Below are 22590 nucleotides of genomic sequence, written 5' to 3'. Positions count from 1 at the left end.
TTGGCACCATCAGACACGCCCTCACCCCAGCCCTGATCTGCAACCTCAGGCGACCCAGCCAGTTGAGCACAGCACCTCCAAGGCAGCTTCTCCCGCCCTCCCACCCAGCCCGGGTCCGCTCCCTCCAAGACGGCCCCGCACCCCGCACAAAGCCTCAGGCTGCGCTGCACCCTGGACCAACCTCCATGTCAGAGACGCAACGGGAATGCACAGCAGGCGGGACTCTCGCACAACTTTGGGGAAATACCACACTTTCAGACAGAATGAACAAGTACTGTTTCCGGAGCGGGCTCCTGTGTCGTCACAAAGGACCAGACTGCATTTCCCACAAGTCTGCGCGAAGGAATTCCGGAAACTCAAGTGTGGCGATTTCTTTGGTTACCGGTTTTGGCAACCCGCAGTAGAGAAAGGGAGGAAGAAGCCGGGTTTGCAAGGGAGTCTCGGGAGTGAGGCTGGCGTTTACTTCCAGACCCACAATACGAGCTGTGTGAATGTGAGTGGAGCCTTTGACAGAAATATTAGGTTTATAGGTCATTTCTGGTCCATGTGTTCTGATTTTAATCTTCGTACATCCTGGAAAAAAATCACACCGACTCAGTTTTACTTTTAAACAATGAAACGAGACATTAATGCTGAAATGCGAATTTCTTCTTCCTTCTCTTTTGATTTTGGTTATTTTTTCGAGACAAGGTTTCTCTGTGTAGTCCCTGCTGTCCTGGAATTCGCTCTGTAAACCAGACTGGTCTCCAGTTCTATATCTAAACGAAAAGGAGAAAAACAGATGAGCTATCTTGGGGTAAAACCCTTGTGTATAATGGAGGCTTCCTTGAATGTAAAGCTATCAGAAATATCTTCATAAGAATATTATTTCTTAGCATGGCGAGCCTCCCAATTGTGTGTGTGTGTGTGTGTGTGTGTGTGTGTGTGTGTGTGTGTGTGTGTAGAACCATCACCAAGAAGGTACTCACTCATATGGGAAGTGGTGGTTGGTGAAACTGCAGCATTCAATCAGAACTCCTCTGTTGTCTCCATTTCTCGATAGTGGGGTTCAATTTTTAGGAAGAGAAGATAATATCCTGCAGGTCTGATCATGTAGAGTACTACCTGGGTCCCCGCTCATCTCAATATTGGGGGCCTAAGCATGCCTGTGGAGAATTCTACCTGAAGCTGAATTCTCAGGCATTATTTATGCTTATTTAGACCACACTCACAATTTTATCTTTGGCACCTCTAAAAGATTTTTTTTTCTGACTTCTAGCTCGTTAGTTTCCTCCATTACAGCTTTCTGAAAAACATGATTTTGGGCAAGAATCAGTTTAATCTCTGAGATTTGGGGCTGGAGAGATGGCTTAGTGGAGTGGTTAAGAGCAGCGACTGTTCTTGCAGATTAGGGTTCCTTTGTCAACAGACAGACCTGTCAGCTCACAAGGACCTGTAATCCCACTTCCAGTTAATGTCCTCTGCAGAACAGCAGAGTGAGGTGGCTCTTCTGAATACTAAGCCTTCTTTGAATTAGAATGCTCACACACTGCACATGCTAATACAAAACCCACGTAATCCAATCTGAGACAGAGGCCCAGCATTATCAGCATGGGAAGCGTAGGCAGATGGTCTGGAACTCCCTCTCCTGACATTGCTGTAGGCAGATGTTTGTTTGTTTTTGCCTACAATTGGACTCATGTGCATATGTGAAATATACACATAAAACACAACGTAGTTTTGTAATGTCAAGTTTGGCTAACAGAAAAGGAATCAGTGCTCAAGTATACGGTGTGAACACTCCAGTATATCAAGCATTTACCTGTTCATTGCTATATAAAAAGCTATTTCCAGTTTCAGGGCTCTGCACAGTCCAGGGAGATAGACTCCATATTAGTACAGTTCTCAAGGCCTCCGATGCCCACCACACGGAACCTGAACCATGTCCCTAAGTAGATTTCAGGAAGCTTTGTTACTGCATCCCTCACGGGGAGGCACATGACCTAACTGTGTAAGTAGTTTCGTGCCTTCTCTAAGACATACTGAACAAGCTTGGGATAAGGTAAATGGTGGTTCCTCTAAAATGGTGACTCCTCTCTAAGGCTGATTCATGGACTGCATTCTGTCATGTAATACCATCCAAATATTTCCCCAGTTCTGCTTGAAAAAACAAAGGTTTACTATCCATTTCTGCATATGCAGAAGGCCTCAGGAACACGTGCCTTCTGGCTGTCCACCTTCTGGCCTGTTTCTGTGGTTATGCTTTTCTTGGTTCCAGACCATCTGCCTACGCTTCCCATGCTGATAATGCTGGGCCTCTGTCTCAGGTTGGATTACCTGGGTTTTGTATTAGCATGTGCAGTGTGTGAGCATTCTAATTCAAAGAAGGCTTCGTATTCAGAAGAGCCACCTCACTCTGCTGTTCTGCAGAGGACATTAACTGGTAATTAGCCAATATATGTAGTCACTCACCATTTGTTGTTACCTTTTTATCCTGGAAATTATCAGAGCGTGAATATACTGGCTCAGATACATCCATGCAAAGGAAGGCACGTTCCTTCCTGTTCATTTCCTTAGTCTCTGGATTTGTTTCCCCCTCTATTGCTATCGTAAGAAAACACCCTGGCAAAAAGTACCTTGGTGGTAGAAAACAATTATTTTGACTTAGAGGTTATGGACCACATCCAGCTTGGGTTTTGTAGTTGATACACATAATTATTTGGAAAGAGGTAACTTTAATGAGAAACTGACTCCATCTGGATCTCCTGTAGGGCATTCCTTTTATTAATGATCAATGTGGGCTGGCCCCTCTCTTGGTATGTTTAAGGGGCGTGGAACTTCACTCCTGTGCTGGCGGACCTGGGCAACTTAAGAGCGCAGGCTGGATAAGCGGGCGAACAGCACTCCCCCCATGGCTTCTGCCTCCCGTTTCCTGCGCTAACATTCCTGAGTGACAGGCTGCCCTCTGGAAGTGTAAGCTTAAGTAAACCTTTTCCTCTCCAACGCAAGGCTTTTGTTATCATGTTTTATAACAGCAATACAAGCCCAATAAATACGCACCATCACTGATGAAAGTCAGGGCAGGAGGTCATAGGAGGAGCCTGGAATCAAGGACAGAAAGCGAAACCATGGAAATACACTATTTACAAGCTTGACCCATTAACTTGCCCAGTTTGTGTTTACTATACAACCCAGGACCAGCTGCCTAGGGGTGGCACCACCCACAGTGGTCTGAGTCTGCACACATCAAATATCCATCAAAAAATTATTCCACAATCTATAAGTCAATCTGACAAAATCTACCCATCAGACTATTTGGAAATTTATGTTATTCATTTGAAATAGCTCTTAGGAGTTTTTAGATGCTGGAGAAGGGAGGATATACTTGTACAGGGGAAGAACCTTTGCCAAGCATGCACGGACAAAGTTACAAATCAGTTACACATGCTAGTGGTGAGGCTCTGTTACTTTATCCCCAAGCAACCATACAACCATGACATGAAAGATTTATTACCACTTTATTTTGGCTAGTTGCAAAATGCCATATAGTGTTCGATACAGTAATAAAAATATGTGCCTGTTAATTTTATAACTGTTAATCCAGTACAGGGAATGTGATGGACACAAGATGCTTCTAGACTCTTAAGGTTGGAAGGGCCACCTCTATGTTGGTGTAACTATTCTATGAGATAGGTTCATGGACTGATACAAAGAAGGGGTGTGTGGTGGTTTGAGAATGTCTCCCATTTGAATTCTTGGTCCTCAGTTGACAGAAGGATCAGGAGATAAAGCTTTGTTAAAGTCATTAAGGGTCTGAAACTGATCTCTCCTAATTTGTGCCTTTTGGGTTCTAAGATTTTGTAGACCTATTTTATATCCTAAATAGTTAATAGATTTTTTTCAGGTGCAATTTGTAATCCCCAACAAGGTAAAATTTTCTTTACTTCTTTAAACATTCTGAAGTATATACAATTGAATCAGCTAGGAAAATGTCATCCATGTAATAGTAAACTATAGATTTAGGAAATTGCTTATGTTTCATTTCCAATGGCTGACTTACAACATTACCTGTGGTAGAAGCTTCAATTGGTATCTCTTAACAGGCTGAGAATTAGTATAAGTAGGCTTGTGAAGGCAAGTTTTTCTGTCTTTTTCTTGTGAAGGTATAGTAAAGAAACAATCTTTTAAATTAATAACTATAAGAGACCATCCTTTATGCAATAGAGAAGGCAAAGGAATTCCAAACTGTAGAGAGCCCATTGGTTGAATCACCTTATTAACAGCTCTTATATCTGTAACCATTCCCCATTTTCCAGATTTCTTTTTAACAACAAATAAATGATAATTCCAAGAGCTGGTTGATTCTTCAATATGTTGAGCATTTAACTGCTCCTGTACCAGCTGTTCTAAAGCCTGTAGTTTCTCTATTGTTAAAGACATTGCATAGCCCACATAGATTTATCTGTAACCATTTATGGGTGGGGATGCTGGTTCCTTTGAAAGATCAGCAGCTGTTGTGCCCTGTTCTTGTACAACCTGAATGGTCAGTGACTGTTTTTTATAACACCTTCTAATATTTCCCCCCCCAGAAACATAATTTACGATTTGTTTCTAAGATTGGGGAAATGTTAATCTGAGTATTCCATTGCTGTAATAAATCACATCCCCACAAATTCGTTACTATTTTTATCACATATGGATTTAGTTTTCTTCTCTGTCCCTCTGTCCCTATACATTTGACCCATTTCATGCTGTTTTACCTGAGATAATGTTCCAGTCTTTAAAAGGTGAACACTTACCTCTTGAAGAGGCCAATTTGGATGCTAAGGTTCTGGTGCAATTATTGTTACATCCACACCTGTGTCTACCAGATCCTCAATGACATTGTCATTTATTTGTATTTTTAATTTTGATCTTTGTTCATTTACAGAAGTTTGCCATAATATATTCTTCACAGTTTCTCCTGAATTTTTTGTTCTCTCTTCTCTAGCTGTTCTACTATGCAGAGCAGTATTTTTTTTTTTTTAACAAAAGGCTTTAGGTTCTTTAATTGCTCTGGAAAAGTTTCCTCCAGGATGACAGGAAATGACTGAGCCAAATTTGGCATGGTGACTTGCAGAATCCCCTTAAGGCGTTTCCTGATGGCAAAGGGTTACCATGACTGTCCCTTGTTGATCTACATACATTAGTCCAATGCCTGCCCTTGGCATGTCTTCTGCGTAATCCAGAAGGGAGGGGCACTCTGTTCGAATTATGCTTAGAAGAAACATTGCTTCTAAGAATGCACTGTTTACAATCCCTTTTTAGGTGACCATGTTTACCCAATTGAAACACTTGACATTTTGATTTTTCTTCAAACCTCTGAAAATCACCCTTTTTATCTAAGCATCATCATAGTCATGAGATTCAATATTGATTGTATCTCTGATTCATTCCTCCAAGAGTACCTTTAATGGCCTAACTACCCTTTTGCATTGTGCATTAGCATTTTCAAAAGCCAGAGATGCAATTATTATTTCTCTAGCTTCTGAATAGTACTATTCTATTTTCTGTTGAAGTCAATCTTTTTAAGAAATCCATGAAGGTTTCCTTTGGGCCCTCTATAACTTTAGTAAACAGTTCAATTTTCTTTTCTACTTCTCAAATTCTTTCCCAAGCATTCAAAGCTGCTGCATAGCATAAACCCAGGGCATAAATCAGTACATCAGCATAATGTCCCTCTCCAATAAGTTGACGTTGGGAGGTTTCCAAACCTTTAGCCCTACTTCATTGTTCAATGGTCTTAGCCTCAGTTTTCCACCATGCCCTTTACTGTAATTGAGGCGCAGTCTCTAAAACTGCTGTAACCAATTCTCTCCATTCTTGGGGGATAATCCTATTGGAAATTGACCATGAGTTTGCTATTTGTTTTACAGAAGGTGAATACATGCCGTATGAGACTATAGCTTCCTTGAATCTCCTTAAAGCTAACATTTCCAAAGGAGCCCATTTAAGTCTTGCACACCCTTGGGGATATCTATCACTTTCCAGTTGTTCTCTAAGGTGACTGGATAAATTAAAATTGTTTATTTGAAAATCCTAGGCTGTTCCTTTTTAAACTTATAATGCAATACTGAAATTGGTTCTCCATTAAATTCCTCTGTATGGATCTTAATATCTCTATAATCTGTTTTAATAAGTTTTTCTAAGGACTCTAACTTGGCACTTATATCAACAAACATTTTTAGAGAGGAAGCAAGAATTATCAAACCAACAATAAACATTAACAAAATGATAATTAATAATATGTCAATCACAGTGAAATTGATTATCCCTTCATTTAATTATCCCAATTTTAAAGCATCCATAATAATACAGAGACCTAATGCCCTCCAAGGCAATAGTGTTTCCCATTTTCTAACGTGGGGAAAAAAAACTCTATTAACTAATTCCTCCCTTTAAAAATTCCCAATTGTCTCACCAAATCTGCCAACAATGACAGTGACCTGTGAGCTGTAACACACCTGAGTGGAGAACAGAGGTACTAAACAGTCGGGCTGAGGACAGCTGCAGCTGGCAGTGGATAGCCATGTGCTCAGAGTGGCAGCCCGAGGAGAGGATTCAGGGGAAACCCAGGACTCACGGGGAAGAGGGAGCTGGCTGTTTGAAGTAAGAACACAGAATTGTGCAGAAGATGCACGTGTGGTGTGAGCTCCCTGAATGCATAGCCAGCCAGTCTAGGGTGGGTAAGTCCTATGGCATTTGGAGCCCAGGTACTTCTGGAGTTGGGGTGGCAGCTGGAGAATGTTGTAAAGGGGCAACAGGAAAATCCCAAACTCACTCAGAGGCTTGGAAATAAAAGAAAACCTAGCTGGCAAAGCAGTGACTCAGGCAGGAGCCCCTGAGTGTGCAAGTGGCTGCAAAGCCACATGCAAATGCCTTTTTCATGAGTTCATGGCATAAAGTTAGACGCCAATTGTTGCATGACTTCTAATTGGTCTTAACAATAAAATTCCAGAGCCTGATGTGGGGCAAATGCTGAAAGATCAGAGAAAGAAAGGAGAAGCCACAGTCAACTCTTACCTTGCTAACTCTTCAGCTGAAAAAGGGCTTAACTACTGTCTCCTTTTTGTATGCCTCTCTCCACCCACCCATATCACTTGCTGTCTCTCTTATATACCTCTGTGGTTAGCTAGTGGCTGCCTCTGCCTGAATGACAGTATCCTGAAAGTCTAGGATACTCTGCCTTGAGCCTTGGTTCCCACAACTCGGGACATAGAAGGCTGATCCCATGAAGAAGAAGAAATAAGAACTAAGTCTTGGGATATAAAATGAGCTACTTGGAATAAGGGAACTCTAATGGCTGTATGGGTTAATATGTCTCCCATCTTCTCTCAGATACTGCTACTCCTATATTTGTCATCCTTTGGTGTAGGAGGTCCTTCTGTCCATGTGTTGCTTTCATTGGTTAATGAATAAAGAAACTGCCTTGGCCTAGTTGATAGGGCAGAACTTAGGTAGGCGGGGTTTTTGTGTTGCTTTCATTGGTTAATGAATAAAGAAACTGCCTTGGCCTAGTTGATAGGGCAGAACTTAGGTAGGTGGGGAAGACAGAACTGAAAGCTGGGAGGAAGGCAGAGTAGGGGAGAGACACCATGGAGCCACCAGAGACAGACATGCTGAATATTTCCCGGTAAGTACTGCCACGTGGTGATACACAGATTAATAGAAATGGGTTAAACTGAAATGTAAGAGTTAGCCAATAAGAAGTTAGAGCTAATGGGCCAAGCAGTGTTTTAATTAATACAGTTTCTGTGTGTTTATTTTGGGTGTAAGCTAGCCAGGCGGCCAGTACAAACAAGCAGGCCCCCTCCTTGCAACAATCCTTGAGATCAATTGTACATAAACTATCAGAAATAAGTGTTTATGCACAGAAGAGAGATGCTGGTTTCTAAGCAGAGATAGGAAGATGGCACTCAGCTTTGTCGGCAGAAGCCATTCACATCCTCAGTCTTTTTAAAAACTTCAATAACTGATCATGATATGAGTTAGTATTAGGTGACAAGAATGAAGTCTTTATATTGTAACAGACACAGGGAAATGAATAATACAGACTGTTGAAGTGGAAGCAGTAACAACAGGAGTGCAAGTTTGAATAATGCAAGTATAAGGCTTGTTAGCATTTTACCAAGAACTTAGTGAAAATACAGACATAGGAAATGTCAGTCTAACTTCATAGTATTTTAATGGGCTCCATCTTTTCAAAAGGCAGATTAGCCTGTCACCCTTTTCACCATCACAGGATATGCTTCCTACTACAACCAACATCATTACGACCACACATTGGGAATTACACAATCTCTTACGTTAATGCTCAGGCTGTTGGCTTTTTAAAAATACTGTTCTTAGTTAGTCCTTTAGAATTTCATACAATATACTTTCCCATTTTTTATTTTTTGCAGTTAAAAATTAAAAATGTCACTACATCATTTCCATCATTCTTCCAAGCTTTCAATATTCCTCCTCCCTCTCAAATTCATCGTCTCTTTATTATTGTCACACACACACATATATATGTACACAAATATGTAAATACAACATGCTGAATTCATTGTTATTAGCATATTCATGATTTCATAATTGACCACTTGGTATTGGAGAACCAATTAGAAGGCAGCTCCCTGAGGAAGATTAATTCTTCCTCTCTTAGCAGTCATTAGTTGCTCCTAGTTCTTTGTCAGTGAGATTTCCCCTTCCATTTTAGCATGTCTTTTGGTATTGTCGTTATTTATGTTTTATTTAGCCAGCCATATTGTTACGGTACCATGGGTATTGCTTCCTGTCATTTCTAAGAGACACAAACTATCAGCATACTTCCTGGCTTTCCAATCCTTACAGTTCCCCACTCACCCATATTCACTAAGTCCCAGGCAAGAAGATTGTGTTGTAGATGTGTGCTTCTGCGTGTGTGTATGTGTGTGTTTGTACATGTGTGCACCTGTTGTAGATGTGTGCTTCTGCGTGTGTGTGTGTGTTTGTACATGTGTGCACCTGTTGTAGATGTGTGCTTCTGCGTGTGTGTGTGTGTTTGTACATGTGTGCACCTGTTGTAGAAGTGTGCTTCTGCGTTTGTGTATGTGTGTGTTTGTATATGTGTGCACCTGCTGTATCTCTCCAGGAAATGTCTGTCACACACATAATTGGTGTCCAAAAAAAAGATACAACAGAGACAATAATTTGGGGAGAAAACAGTGCACGGTGCTGGCTATCGGAGCAAGGCATGAAATTGAGGATGATCAGGTTGAGGGGGAGCATCCAAGAACAGAATTAAAATACAGCCACCCCATCTCATGTTGACAACAGCTGCATAGTTCTTCTACGGGTAGTGAGACATGCAACTAGGGCTGAGCAATCATGATTAGATGTGCCTACGGGAAGCATCCTGGAATGGCAATCATTGCCTATGTGATATGGGGTGGCATGCCTGCTTGATGAATGGGGTCCACCACTTGAACATGGAGTTGTGGTGAAAACAGTTAAAAGGTTTAGAGGCAACGTTGCAGCTGCTGACTGTAAAACATAAGAGTTGAGATTGTTGGCAGGCAGCTGCAGAGGTTGCCTGGCCCACGTCGTGTGTAATAAGAAATATATCTAAGGCTGCGATGGGAGCCAAGCAAGAAGTTCTCTGCTTAAAGGAGGAATTACAAGAAAGGATTTGGAACAGCATCCTTTGCATTGGCCTCTGATCTGGCAAGTAAATTAGACAAAAGAAAGGAGAGAGAAGCATCTTGGCTTGCCCTTTCTTATAGCTTAGAGGCCAAAAGGAGAAGATGGTAAAAGTAACAGTCAACATCCCTCAGGTTCCACCTTTGTTTTTTGTTTTTTGTTTTTTTTTGTTTTTTTTTTAAACAAAGGCGAGAGCTGTGATCCAATATGTACATGGAGGTGAAGTCATGGCCAATAATTAAAGCAGTACAATCAGGAAATACTCAGCACTTGAACTGGAATCAGGAAAGACTTTTAAGTGAGAAATGAAAGAACCTGTTAAGACCTGGCTAGTGAGGCTGTGGGGCATCTGAGTAGAGAGGATCAGCCTGGCTGCTGTGGAAACAGACAACCACAATACAACTACTCATCTTATCAAGAAACAGAAGGAACTACCAAGCTAATTCTAAGGAACTGGTATAACCCATAATAACAAAATCAGAAACACACACACACAGTGTAGGCGGAGTTTTCCTGTCTGGACCTCCTGCTCCCAAATAACTGACACAGAGGCTTAATATTACTTCTCCCTTGTCTCTGCCTTTAATCTCCCCATCGTTCTCAGTTTGGCTTTCCCATCTAACTTTATCCTGTTCGGCTATTGGTCAGTCAGCTTGTTTACTAAACCAAATACAGCAACATATATTCATACAGTATAAAAGAATATTCCACAGCGCGTGCACACTCACACTCAAATACCATAGCACACCACCATCCATAATGAATATTTGAACACTCCTCCACAAAAAAAAAAAAACAAAAACAAAAACAAAAACCCAAAACACTAAAAACTTCTCAAAGAATTTCACACTTAGATTAGAAATTGCAACTAATAGGGTTTTTATCTCCTAAGGTGGGTTTTGTCATATGTAAATCAACATATAATAGACAGAAAGACAGAAATCACATGAGCCTTTCAAAAGATGCAGAAAACGTACCTGATGAACTGCAAAGCACACTGAGGAAGAAACAAGGAAAAGACGGAACATCTTTCAACAAAATAAAGGCAACGGATGATATCTGGAGGACCAACCTTTAGTAAGTAGAGAAAAAATGACGGAAACAGTCCCTGGAACATGTGATATGGGACAAGGGTTACCTATCTGGATTCTTATCGAATCCTGTGCTCTAACTGTTAACTAGGGAATTAAGACAATATAGAAAGGACAAAGGGACAAAAATTTGGTCTGAAGTTAAACTATCCCTATATTTAGATGACATTATTCTTTATTTTAAAAACCACATATACACCACCAAAAACATATGAATCTGATACTTTCAGTAAAACAGGAGCTTACAAAGTCAACATATAAAAATCATTAGCCTTTATATACACCAATAGCAGAATTTCTGAGGAAGAAACCAGGGGGGGAAAATGCCCATTTATAATGGGAGATGAAGAAAGGAGGAAGAAGAGTCAGAGGGGGAAAAGGAGACCAAGGAGGAAATGAGGAGGAAGCAGAAAGTTCTTACAGGAGTAACGTCAACCAAGGTGACGCAAGATTTCTTTCTGTTTTTGTTTTCGAGTCATGCTTTCACTGTGTAGCCCTGGCAGGCCTGGAACTACTATTAGCAAAAATTTAAAATACTGAAAGCAGTTACTAGAGGAAGACATTAGATGATAGAAAGATACCACATGTTTATGGACTGGCAGAGCTCACACTCTAAGACTGGCAATACTGATAAAAGCTATCTACGTACTCGGTGAAATCCAGGTAAAATTCCGATGACATTCATCATAGAACTAGAGAAAAAAATAAACTAATTTGGAAACACAACAGACCACAGACAACACAATTTATACAGAAGGAAAAGTTCAAGGCCACCCTGGTCCACATAGAAATTTCTGGGACAGCCAAGACTGTTACACAGAGAAACCCTGTCTCAAAACAATAACAACAACAAAAAGAAAAAAAAGAAAAAAAGTAATTTGAATCTGATGATAAAATAACTAAATATTAAGAATCCAAATAAGTGCCGGGCAGTGGTGGCGCACGCCTTGAACCCCAGTACCTGAGAGGCAAAGGCAGGCAGATACCTGTGAGTCATAGGCCAGTCTGGTCTAGACAGTGAGTTCTAGGACAGCACTGGCTACATAGAGAGACCCTGCCTCAAAAAACAAAAATTAAAACAAAAAGTGCCGAAAAGTTTTATAAACATTAATACCACATTTGCACCAATATGAACACTACATGTGGGCACCAAAAATCTGCAGACAAAGAAAAATATCTTAGTAAGTACCTTTTTATTGTTACTACATCTGGGTTAGGGGGTGTAAGTAAAGAATTGGTTTTCGGAAAAGAATGAAGTCATCAGACAGGGACTAAAAGGATGACAGGGAAATGGGAGCAAAAGATTAAGGTGATTAGCATTAAATAACGAACTGCAACTTCTCTTCGGCTTGCAGCCTTATTTCTTCTTTTGCTGTGGTAAAGCACCCTTACTTGAGTAATGTCAGGAGACACTGGTAACTACAGCTCATGGTACATGGGCAATGATTTTATTAGTGACTTTCTGTTTTGATTAAACATCATGACCAAGGCAACTCAGAGGAATGATATCACTTTACTTTACGGTACAGAAGGGATCAAAGTTCATGATGGAGGGAGGGCATGAGAGCAAGCTGCGTGGTGGCTGACACGGGAAGCTGAACGCTCACATCCTCAATGTCACGCAGGATGCAGAGATAGCAAACTGGATGTAGAGGGAGCTTTTAATTTCAAAGTTCACCTCTAGTGATGTACTACTCCTAAGCCTCCCCAGGGCCACCAACTTGGGGAAGAAATGTTCAAAGGCCTAAGACTACAGGACACATTTCTCACTCAAACCATGACACTGTGAATCACGGTGAGACAGTTAGGGCAGCAGTCACTGCAGCAGCAGCTGCTCAGGTCGTCGCAACAGTCAGGAAGCAGAGGAAGAGAGGTGAACAGTTATTCTCAGTTCGCTTCCTCTTTTTATACAATCCAGGATCCTAGTCCAAAAAAAGATGGTTCCTCCCACGATCAACAGGTCTGACCACAACCTAAAACACAAACGCACAACCTGAACTTTGAAAAGACTGATCAGAATCAGGGATGGATGAGTTAAAAATGAATTTCCCAATTCTCCACATTCGTAAAGTTTCTCTGCAGAATAAATACTCTCTTAGACAATACCTTGTCACATTTTTCATTCACACTTGAAGGGCATCTTTGGAGCCCTTTGACGGTCCTTAAAGTCTGAAGTACAGTACAACATCTTCCCACATTCTTCACATCTGTATGGTTTCTCTACAGTAGGAAGTGTTTTGTGTTTAATAAAGACTTAAAGGTTAACAATGGTCAGATTTCTCCTCGGAATGACTTTTTTGTTGTTGTTGTTTTTAAAGACTGAAGTACAGTAAAGTTTTGACACATTATTTACATTTGTGGGGTTTCTCTCCAGTGTGAATTTACTGGTGTTTTGCTAAGTCTTCAGCAAGTATAAAATACTTCTTCACATTCTTCCCATTTGTAAGGTTTCTCTTCAGTATGGAGTAATTTGTGCAGAGTAAGGTATGAATGAGTGGAGAAGCCTTTGCCACACTGTTCACACTTGTGGGGCTTCTCGCCGGTGTGAATTCTCTGGTGCTTAGAACGTCCTGAGCGAGTACAGAAGACCTTGCCGCACACTTCACACTTGTAGGGGTTCTGAGAATGAATCCTTTGATGTTCCTTAAGGAGCGAGGGGTAGCTATAGGATTTCCCACACTCTTCACACTTGTAGGGTTTCTCTCCAGAGTGACCAAGTCTGTGCCGCATGAGGTACGAGTGGGTGGAAAAGGCCTTCCCGCACTCCTCACAGCTGTAGAGCTTCACCTCGGCGTGGATCCTCTGGTGCTTGGAAAGTTCCGAGCGCGTTCTGAACATGCTGCCACAGACTTCACAGCTGTAGGGCTTCACTCCGGAGTGGATTCTCTGGTGCTCCTTAAGGATCGAAGGGTAACAAAATGTTTTCCCACACTCTTGGCACTTGTACGGCTTTTCTCTCGAATGGCCTAGTCTGTGCCGCATGAGGTACGAGTGGGTGGAAAAGGCCTTCCCGCACTCCTCACAGCTGTAGAGCTTCACCTCGGCGTGGATCCTCTGGTGCTTGGAAAGGTCGGAGCTCGTTCTGAACGTGCTGCCACAGGCTTCACACTTGAAGGGCTTCACCCCGGAGTGGATGATTTGGTGTCCCTTCAGGTTGGAGCGGTAGTAAAAGGTCTTCCCGCAGTCTTCACACTGGTAGGGCTTCTCCCCGGTGTGAATTCTCTGGTGCTGGTGAAAATAGGTGGACCTCCGGAAGGCTTTGCCACACTCGTTGCAGCGGTACGGTTTCTCTCCCGAGTGAATGCGTTGATGCTGCTTGAGGGTGGAGGGGTAGGAAAAGGCCTTGCCACACTCTTCACACCTGTAGGGGTTTTCCGCGGAGTGAATTCTCTGGTGCTGTTTAAGGAACGAAGGTAAATAGAAGGCTTTGCCGCACTCCTCGCACTTGCACAGATTCTCCGCGGAATGAGTCCTTTGGTGTTGCTTGAGCAGCGAAGGGAAATAGAAGGCTTTGGCGCACTCCTGGCACTTGTAGGGCTTTTCTCCGGAGTGGATCTTCTTGTGGATATAAAGTGCCGAGCGGGTACTGAAGGCCTTGGCGCACTCCTCGCATCGATAGGGTCTCTCTCCCGTGTGAACTCTCCGGTGCACAGAAAGTGCTGAGTGAGCGCTGAAGACCTTACCACACTCCTCGCACCTGTACGGCTTCTCCACGGGATGAATTCTCTGGCGCTGAATGAGCACTGGGTTCCAATCAAAGGCCTTGTCAAATTCCTGACATTTATAGGGCGTTCCCCCTAGTGAGTAAAAGTTGAGAAACGGATAAAATCTGAGCGACATTCTTTATATCTAGAGTGCTTAGCTTTAATATGGAGACTTACTTAAAATTTTATAGACAAATGAGAAGCTACATTTGAAAACCTATATTTGGTGTAATGAAATTCAGAAAGCACTGTAGATGGAAATAATAAACTTCTACTGAAAGATGAAGACAAGAAAGAATATAAAAATGAAATATTGAACACATCATCCACAGTTAAATGGCTAAGGAAGTTGTACCATCAATAATAATAAAAACTGCCTAAGGACATATGCTAAGAGAAATAATTCCACCAGACATGAAAGTACAGTGTATCTATGTTGTGTAGTCTCTGTTGCTCTGATAAAGGATCATGACCAAGGCCACTTACTTGAAGACTTGACTTAGACTTACGGTTCCAGACAGTATGAGTCCATCATGGAGGACCATCTGGAAGCCAAAGCTCCCGCTCATCCTGTGCCCAGACCACGAAGCAGAACAAACTAGCAGTAGAAGGGGGATTTTAACTCTGAAAGGACTTCAGCATAGCTCCTAGTTATGTACTGCATCCAGCAAGGCTGCACCATCAACTGGGGACCAACTGTTCAAATGCAGGAATCCCATTTGACTATAGTGGCCAAAACTGTCTATCTGGATGTTGATTTTGATGGTCTTAAATTAAATGGATGTAGAATCACACAGTGTTAATCTTAAGAACAGAGTTTTAGTTTTGGAAGTTTGAAAAGATTCATTTCCTAAGACGTTTAGCATCTATAACACTGTGAAATAATGGATTTCAAGAGACGAAGACAGTATGTTATGTTACATTTTCATAACAAGGAAACAAATTCCTAATATAGACTTGTGAAAAAGTTTGAAATTTGTGTATAAATGACAGACTTTTGCTAAAGGCAATATTATTGTCAATGAGTATGTCATAAAGCTAGCCTATTTGGTGTCATTCGTGAGATAAAACAATTGAATAACAAAATATATAAGACATGAAAACGTGAGATTCATATTTGCCCATGAAATGAACATATACAGTACTGACGTTCACAGAGCTAATGCTATATATAAATTTTATAGCTAATATATAAATTTTAATTTATATATATATATGCATTGTACTTAGCATTCTGCAGGTAAAGAAATAATTTAAGGAAACAATACAGTAACACAGAAAATAGAACTTTGTAATTAACAAGTATGGACATGACATGGAAGAAATTCATGTTTACAGTTGTCTTTCGAAGTGTGTGCGAATTTTCAGACGGGTGGAAAACAGTAAAACGTCAGTTACAATATAAACCCAGCAAGATTAAGAACTCTGACTACTGTAAATATAAGCAGAGCCACTGGAGAGGAAGACCAAAGCTGAGAGATGTAAACCACCATAGACATCTGGCAGATGCCCTTCTGTGACAACAGAAGACACAGACAGAGATTCTTAAAAGATGATGGCACTAGAACACCTGTCTCAGAGCTCAAGATGAAGCCTGGCTTTCAGTTGGATCTCTGGCCTCCCACTCTGTCCTCTGTTCCCCTCATCTCTACACACCTGGGTGCAAGGTCGCAGCTGCTTGTCTTTTCACATCTGAAGGCCCTGGTCTTTGCTCTAGAAATGTGACCAGGTATGGCTTACAGGAAGCAAGACCTATTTTGGGGAAAAAGGTAAACATCAATGTTAGTGTTTTCTAATCAAAATTAGCAATGTCTTCCACTTTAAGCTTATAAGAACAGATTAAAGAATTGTAGAAAATTAGTTCATTGTTTTCTGAGAAAAACATATAGAATATGTAGAAGTAATTTATAATCCAAAGATCTGTAGTTCCATTTACAAAGTAAATATGAAAGCTAAAGGGTGAAACATTTTCTTTAACATGTATGCTCCATACCGCACAATACTGAGTTCATAGGATTACAACAAAGAATAAAGAAAGCATATTAAAAAACAAATAAAACTATCATAAAGCCACATCAAAAACACAAGAAGAAATACAATAAAATATTTCTTGAAATATCAGCAATCTTCCTCATTTTTTCATAAAAGCAGGTATATAAAAGTTACTGCTGGAAAGAACAAATACCCATAGGATGTTCTACAAAGGGAGGAAATTACATGTTGGTTGTACAATTAGAGTTCACTATAGATGCAATCCTCACCCAGGAACACCAGGTTGCTGTAATTTTCCAACATCACATCCCTGTACAGATTCCATTGAGCAAGGTCCAGGCATTCCCACTCCTCTGCAGAGAAATCAATGGCCACATCCCTGAATGAGAGCATTTCCTGAAATAAAAATAATTGATTACTATACATCTGAAAGCCATAATAATAACATAAAACAACAGCATCGTGTGGCTGTGTAAACAACTCTAAATTTTGCTGAGGATAAGGCAAAAGCTGGAAGTGCTTCAGGCATAAGTACGTAACTGCTATGGAATAATCTTTTAGTACACTGTGAAGGTTTGTCACTTGGATTGGTTTAATAAATCAATGAAGGGAAGAAGGATGCTGGATGGGTGGAGTCTTGGGATTCTGGAGACTGACTCGGAAGAAAATCCATGGAAGTTCATAGATGAGGTAAACAAGCCCTGGGAAGCACATAGGTTAAAAGAAATGGGTGAATTTAAGTTGTAGGAGCTGGCTGAAGTCAAGGCTAAGCTATTGGCCGAACATTTATAATTCATAATAAGTCTCTGTCTCGTTATTTGGGAGTGGCTGCTGGGACACAGAGAAACTCTGCCTACAAGTAACATTCCTAAGATACTTCTGATATGATCATATGAAATCATCTTTGGTCTCACAAGGGTCACCCCTGACCCAACCTCAAGCAAAGAGAATGAAGAGATCCTATTATCTCATATGGATATTGGACTTTTAGAAATGTAAAAAGGAAATGAATTCATGCACAGGGGCATATTACATTTGTCTTATGCTTGTTCTACATACCACAGAGATACATTTCTCAGAGGAGATTACATTTGTGTTATGCTTGTTTAATACACCAGACACAGATGCACAGGAGAAAGCCACAGTGGGGGAGAAGGTACTTATCAACCCTTAATATGCACAATCATGAATGTGAGATGCAGTGAAAATGAAGATTCCGACATAGCAGCTCTGGTTCAGGTCTGGATGACTGCATCTGTGCAGAGTTCAATAGCGATGCTATTGTCAGCACACCAAGAGACTTGGGATGGGGCAGTCTTGAGATATAACAGTAATGGCGGAACTCACAGCCAAAATGAAATAAAAAGTATTTCAAGAGATTACAAATTAGTAAGTGTAGTAATAACATTTAAAGATTTAAAATACACTAGAGAGCACTCTAACTTGTCCCACTTCCTTTTTCCTGTCTTTTTATGTTTTTCTTTTACAGAAAGCTAATTGCCCATTTGCTAGAATCCTAAAGCAGGCTTTGGGCTACGCCTATGACAGCTATGCCTTGGTAACTGGAGGTCAAGGATTAGAATTTGGGATAATTGCTATTAATTTCTCCTTAAAAAATTTAGCACAGGGGCTGGAGAGATGGCTCAGCGGTTAAGAGCATTGCCTGCTCTTCCAAAGGTCTTGAGTTCAATTCCCAGCAACCACATGGTGGCTCACAACCATCTGAAATGAGATCTGATGCCCTCTTCTGGCCTGCAGGCAGACACACAAACAGAATATTGTATACATAATAAATAAATATTAAAAAAAATTAGCACAAGCTCTTTGCCATGGCTCATTATCTTCCCATAATTTTTTAATTTCATCAGCAGTAAAATAAACTATAATCTTTGCTGGGTCTATTCCTGCTAGTTGATGAAATCTCAATTTTCCTTTTATAATTAATTCAGAGACTTTTTCCATATAAGTTTTTAGTTTTTTACTTGGTTTATGTAGTAAGAAGATCCATTCTAAGATAATATCTTCCCTTTGCATTAAAATTCCTTTAGGGGAAATTCTAGAAGGCAATATGACTAGAATGCAATTAAGATTTAGATTCACTCTATCTACATGTGCCTCCTGTAATTTCTCTTCACAAACCATCCATTCTTTTTCCGCTTCAGCTGTTAATTCCCTGGGACTACTTGGATTCTTCCCTGAATTGTACATGACACACCAATAACTGGAGACCTTACATTTTATACTGATGTAAATAAATCAGGAAAGGCAGGTTACAAATCAGAAGAATTAAGTAAGGTGGAACAAAACCCTTATAATTCTGTCCAAAAGGCAGAATTATATGTTATTCTCATTGTACTAAGGGATTTTTAAAGAACCTCTCAAAACAGTTACAGATTTGCAATATGCAGAAAAAATTGTCTTACATATTGAAATCACTGAATTTATACCAGATGATACAGCATTGACTTCATTATTTATATAGGTTCAAGATATAATCAGGAATAGGCTTTGTCCCATAAACATAAGACACATCCAATCCCATACGGGTCTGCCAGGTCCTCTGGCACAAGGTAATACAGAAACTGATTGATTATTGATTGGAAGTGGGCTGAAGGCCTCAGAATTTATAAGAAACAACATGTCAATAGCAAAGGTTTAAAGAGTTTTCTATTACATGGCAACAAGCTAAGGAGATTATAAAAAGATGTCCAACTTGTTCTTTCTATAACCAAACACCGCCACCTTCAGGAAGTAACCCAAAAGATACCCAAAGAAATGAAATCTGGCAAATGGATGCGTTCCACTTTACAGAATTTGGAAAATTAAAATATGTATACCACACCATTGACACTTATTCAGGTTTTCAATGGGCAACTGCCTTGAGCTCAGAAAAGGCTGATTCAGTAATCATATATTTATTAGAAATTATAGCCATCATGGGTATACCTCCATAAATAAAGACAGACAATGGTCCAGCATATGTTACTAAGAATATGAAACAGTTTTTTGCTTATTATAATATAAAGCATATTACAGGTATACTCCCACAATCCTACAGGTCAGGCAGTTATAGAAAGATCAAACTGAACTATAAAGGATATGTTACACAAACAGAAAGGGATGGAAAATACCCCCAGAAATAGATTACATAATTCTTTATTAATCTTGAATTTTCTTAACACTAATGAGAAACAACAGCAGCAGAAAGACATTAGAAAAAAACTTCTAAATTAAAGCTGGTATATTGTGTTGACCTCACAATTAAAACCAGGAGATGTGTTATGTTGTGGAAGGGTTTTCACAGGATAAGAAAAGGTATAGATACCATCAAAATTAATAAAGATTCACTTTGAAAAAGAGAAACCTCTTGAGAAAGAGAAATGACAGCTCATCCACAGAGGTGACAATCATGCAGGTAGTAAGAAAACCTCATAAGGATTGGGGCAGGGTTCTGTTCTTGTCTTTGCAAGAAAATACTCATCTTCAAAAAGAGTCGAGAGACCTTGGACATCTAGATGCCTAAAGATGAAAACATGATTATCCAGAAAGAATCAACAAACAAAGAAAAAACTGACTTATGATGCTGTATAACCTGCATGGTATAATTTGATTATCTGCACATGTATATATCTCTAATTAAAAATCAGAGCTGGCTTTGGAGTTGGATGGTGGCTCTATCCTTCTCTAAATCCAAGCATGTTGTTAACAAAAAAAAATTCAGAATTCCTGTCTCGTGTCAGGAGCCATCTGTTAAGGGACAGAAAGAAGAAAGATTTTAAGAAGAGATTTACTTTTCTCCGTGCCCATTTTGTCTATATCATATCTTTTGTTGAATATGTCTATATGAGTGATGTTTAAGGTTTTAACAATGAACAGTAGATTTTCCTGCAGTAATCTTCGAAGCTTCCAGGAGGAAGATGGGGCCCCACCACAACGACTCCACCTAGTTGATATGACATCATGGTGCTGATAGCACTATTATGAGACTGGTTTTTGGATACCAGATGTGGAAATGGTGCCTCTTCTTACAACGTTCTGGCCAGAACTCCAAATAAGAATTTCAAACAAATAAACAAGTAAACAAACAAAAATACCCTATGGACTACTCAGAGACCATTTGTGATTATGCAAAAACAGCAATCTTGAAACTTAACTATCATTTTACTTTTACAGGATCCCATAGAAAGAACGTTGCCCCTATGATAGCTGGAAGCAACTCTAGAAGACAATGTCCCCTCTCCCAACAAAGTTTGTCCTGAGGGTTAGGGACACCATTTTGGGGTTGATTATTACTCATATAGGGTTGGGGAGGAAATTATATAGGCCCAGAGACAAAAAAAAAAAAGAGAGAGAGAAAGAGAGAAAATTGAATGGGATAACAGGTAATTTAGCATGAACTTATTTACACTACTAATAATAATAGTAATAGAGTGAATTCTTGTGAGCTACCATTTATGGACAATTTATATTGGTATAAATTTTTGTATTGATACAAGTTCATATTATATTTGTTATATTGAATATGCTATTTCTGCTTGCAATATTTGTACACCTATACAAAGTTATTTTGTCAGATTGTATGTATGTATGTATGTTTCTACCTCTATTTAAGACATTTTGTATATTGATACAATTTTAGGATATATTTATTATATTGTATTATATATTTCTACCTCTGATCAAGATATTTACACACTGTTTACATTTTGAGGTCATTGTCCTCCTTTACTGCACAATTTGGAAGCTGCCTGATTGGACTTCCTCAATTAATATTATCTCCCTTCTCAGGTCTTCGATGCAGTTGAAGAATAGATAGTCATAGTTACCATCCTCTTATGATCTAGCCAAGCCATTTCCAGTACAAGACTTAAACTCCTTAGGATAGAATGTTTATTAAAAGATTTAGCATATGTTCCTTGCTTAATATTGTTTATACTGGTTTTAATTCTAATCTTACAGTTGATATCTGTTCCTAGTATATATAGTTTTGTATTGGGGTTGAAACTCTCTTATTTAAACAAAAAGGGGAGGTGCTGTGGGAGCTCCTTCTGCTCCTTCAGCCAATAGCCTTTAAGATACCAGCCCACTTGGGCATGGCCTCTTATACTATAAATGCAGCTGTAAAGCCTGTGCTTGCTCTCTTGCTTCCGGTTCTTGCTTCTGGCTGCTAGACTCTGTTCCTTCCTGTTCCCCGTTTGTGCAGACGACTGTGATATATGACAGTGATCTGTGAGTCTCCCCTAAATAAATCACCCTTTATTATACATAATTCTGAACTAGTGTGGGATTATTTTGTATTCCACCATCAGGGGAAGGCATCCAAGTTACAGAGAAAGCAGAATGTAAACCACGGAGGGCTGTGTAGTGTTTTAACACATAGGGCTTGCCTGAAGGTCTGAGAGTAGCGCTAAGCCACTAGAGACCAGGCAGTCATGCTGCGCACCTTTAATCTCAGAACTCGGTACACGTAGGCAGACAGATCTGTTAATTCAAGGCCATCTTGGGCTACACAAAACTGATCCGGTCAAAAAGAGAAACAGAGTCAAGGGGTGGTGGCTCGCTAGAGAGGTGGAGACAGGAGTGATATGGTTGGGCGGAAAGAAGAATATAAGGCAGCGGAGACAGGAGCTCAGTGCAGTCTGAAGCAGCAGTCAGTCTGAGGAGGCAGTCTAGGTAGTCAGTCTGAGGAAGCAGTCTAAGGACAGGATCGCCCCTTTGATCTGGGCACTAGCAGAAGAAAGAACTCCAGTGGCTACCCACTCTGCTTCTCTGATGTGTCAGCTTTCATTCTGAGTTTCTATTATTAAGAACGATTAGAATTTGTAATGCAGGGCTGCAATAGTCAAGAAGTGAGGATGGAAAGGGTCAATGATTGACATCTCAGATTAGATATTTAAGGAGCACAAATATGAACAGATCAGAGGAAACCAGAAGAGAACATCATGAGGTCCTGACAGAAACTAATACAAATCAGTAATCAAAGATAATGAACATCCCCTGCAAATATTAAATATTCCTGGAGGAATATTTAACCAAGGCAAAGAGTAGAATCCTCCCTCATACAGCAAATGCAAACAATAATCTAATCACCAAAATTTAATATCTTTTTTATTTTTTAT

The 22590-nt window shown here is 40.1% G+C and overlaps 1 protein-coding gene across 2 annotated transcripts in view; it reads right to left on the bottom strand.

The window, feature by feature from the left end:
* Positions 1-22590, bottom strand: part of LOC101995670 (zinc finger protein 58-like) — a 36232-nt gene that overhangs the window by 11796 nt on the left and 1846 nt on the right. Inside the window, exons 2-4 of one of the 2 annotated variants that reach the window (XM_005356679.3) lie at positions 16741-16867; positions 16136-16231; positions 13197-14572 (exon numbers count right to left, since the gene is read on the bottom strand). In XM_005356679.3, coding sequence (XP_005356736.2) covers positions 13197-14572; positions 16136-16231; positions 16741-16867 — 1599 coding nt within the window. Of the gene's footprint in view, positions 1-181; positions 316-13196; positions 14573-16135; positions 16232-16740; positions 16868-22590 lie in introns of those variants that run through there. The other variant, XM_005356678.3, reaches the window with a different exon arrangement.

The sequence above is a fragment of the Microtus ochrogaster genome, chromosome 19 (assembly GCF_000317375.1).
Source record: "Microtus ochrogaster isolate Prairie Vole_2 chromosome 19, MicOch1.0, whole genome shotgun sequence".
NCBI classification, from domain to species: Eukaryota; Metazoa; Chordata; class Mammalia; order Rodentia; family Cricetidae; genus Microtus; species Microtus ochrogaster.
The sequence above is the reverse complement of the archived record's forward strand: the minus strand, read 5'-3'. Positions and strand labels throughout refer to the sequence as shown.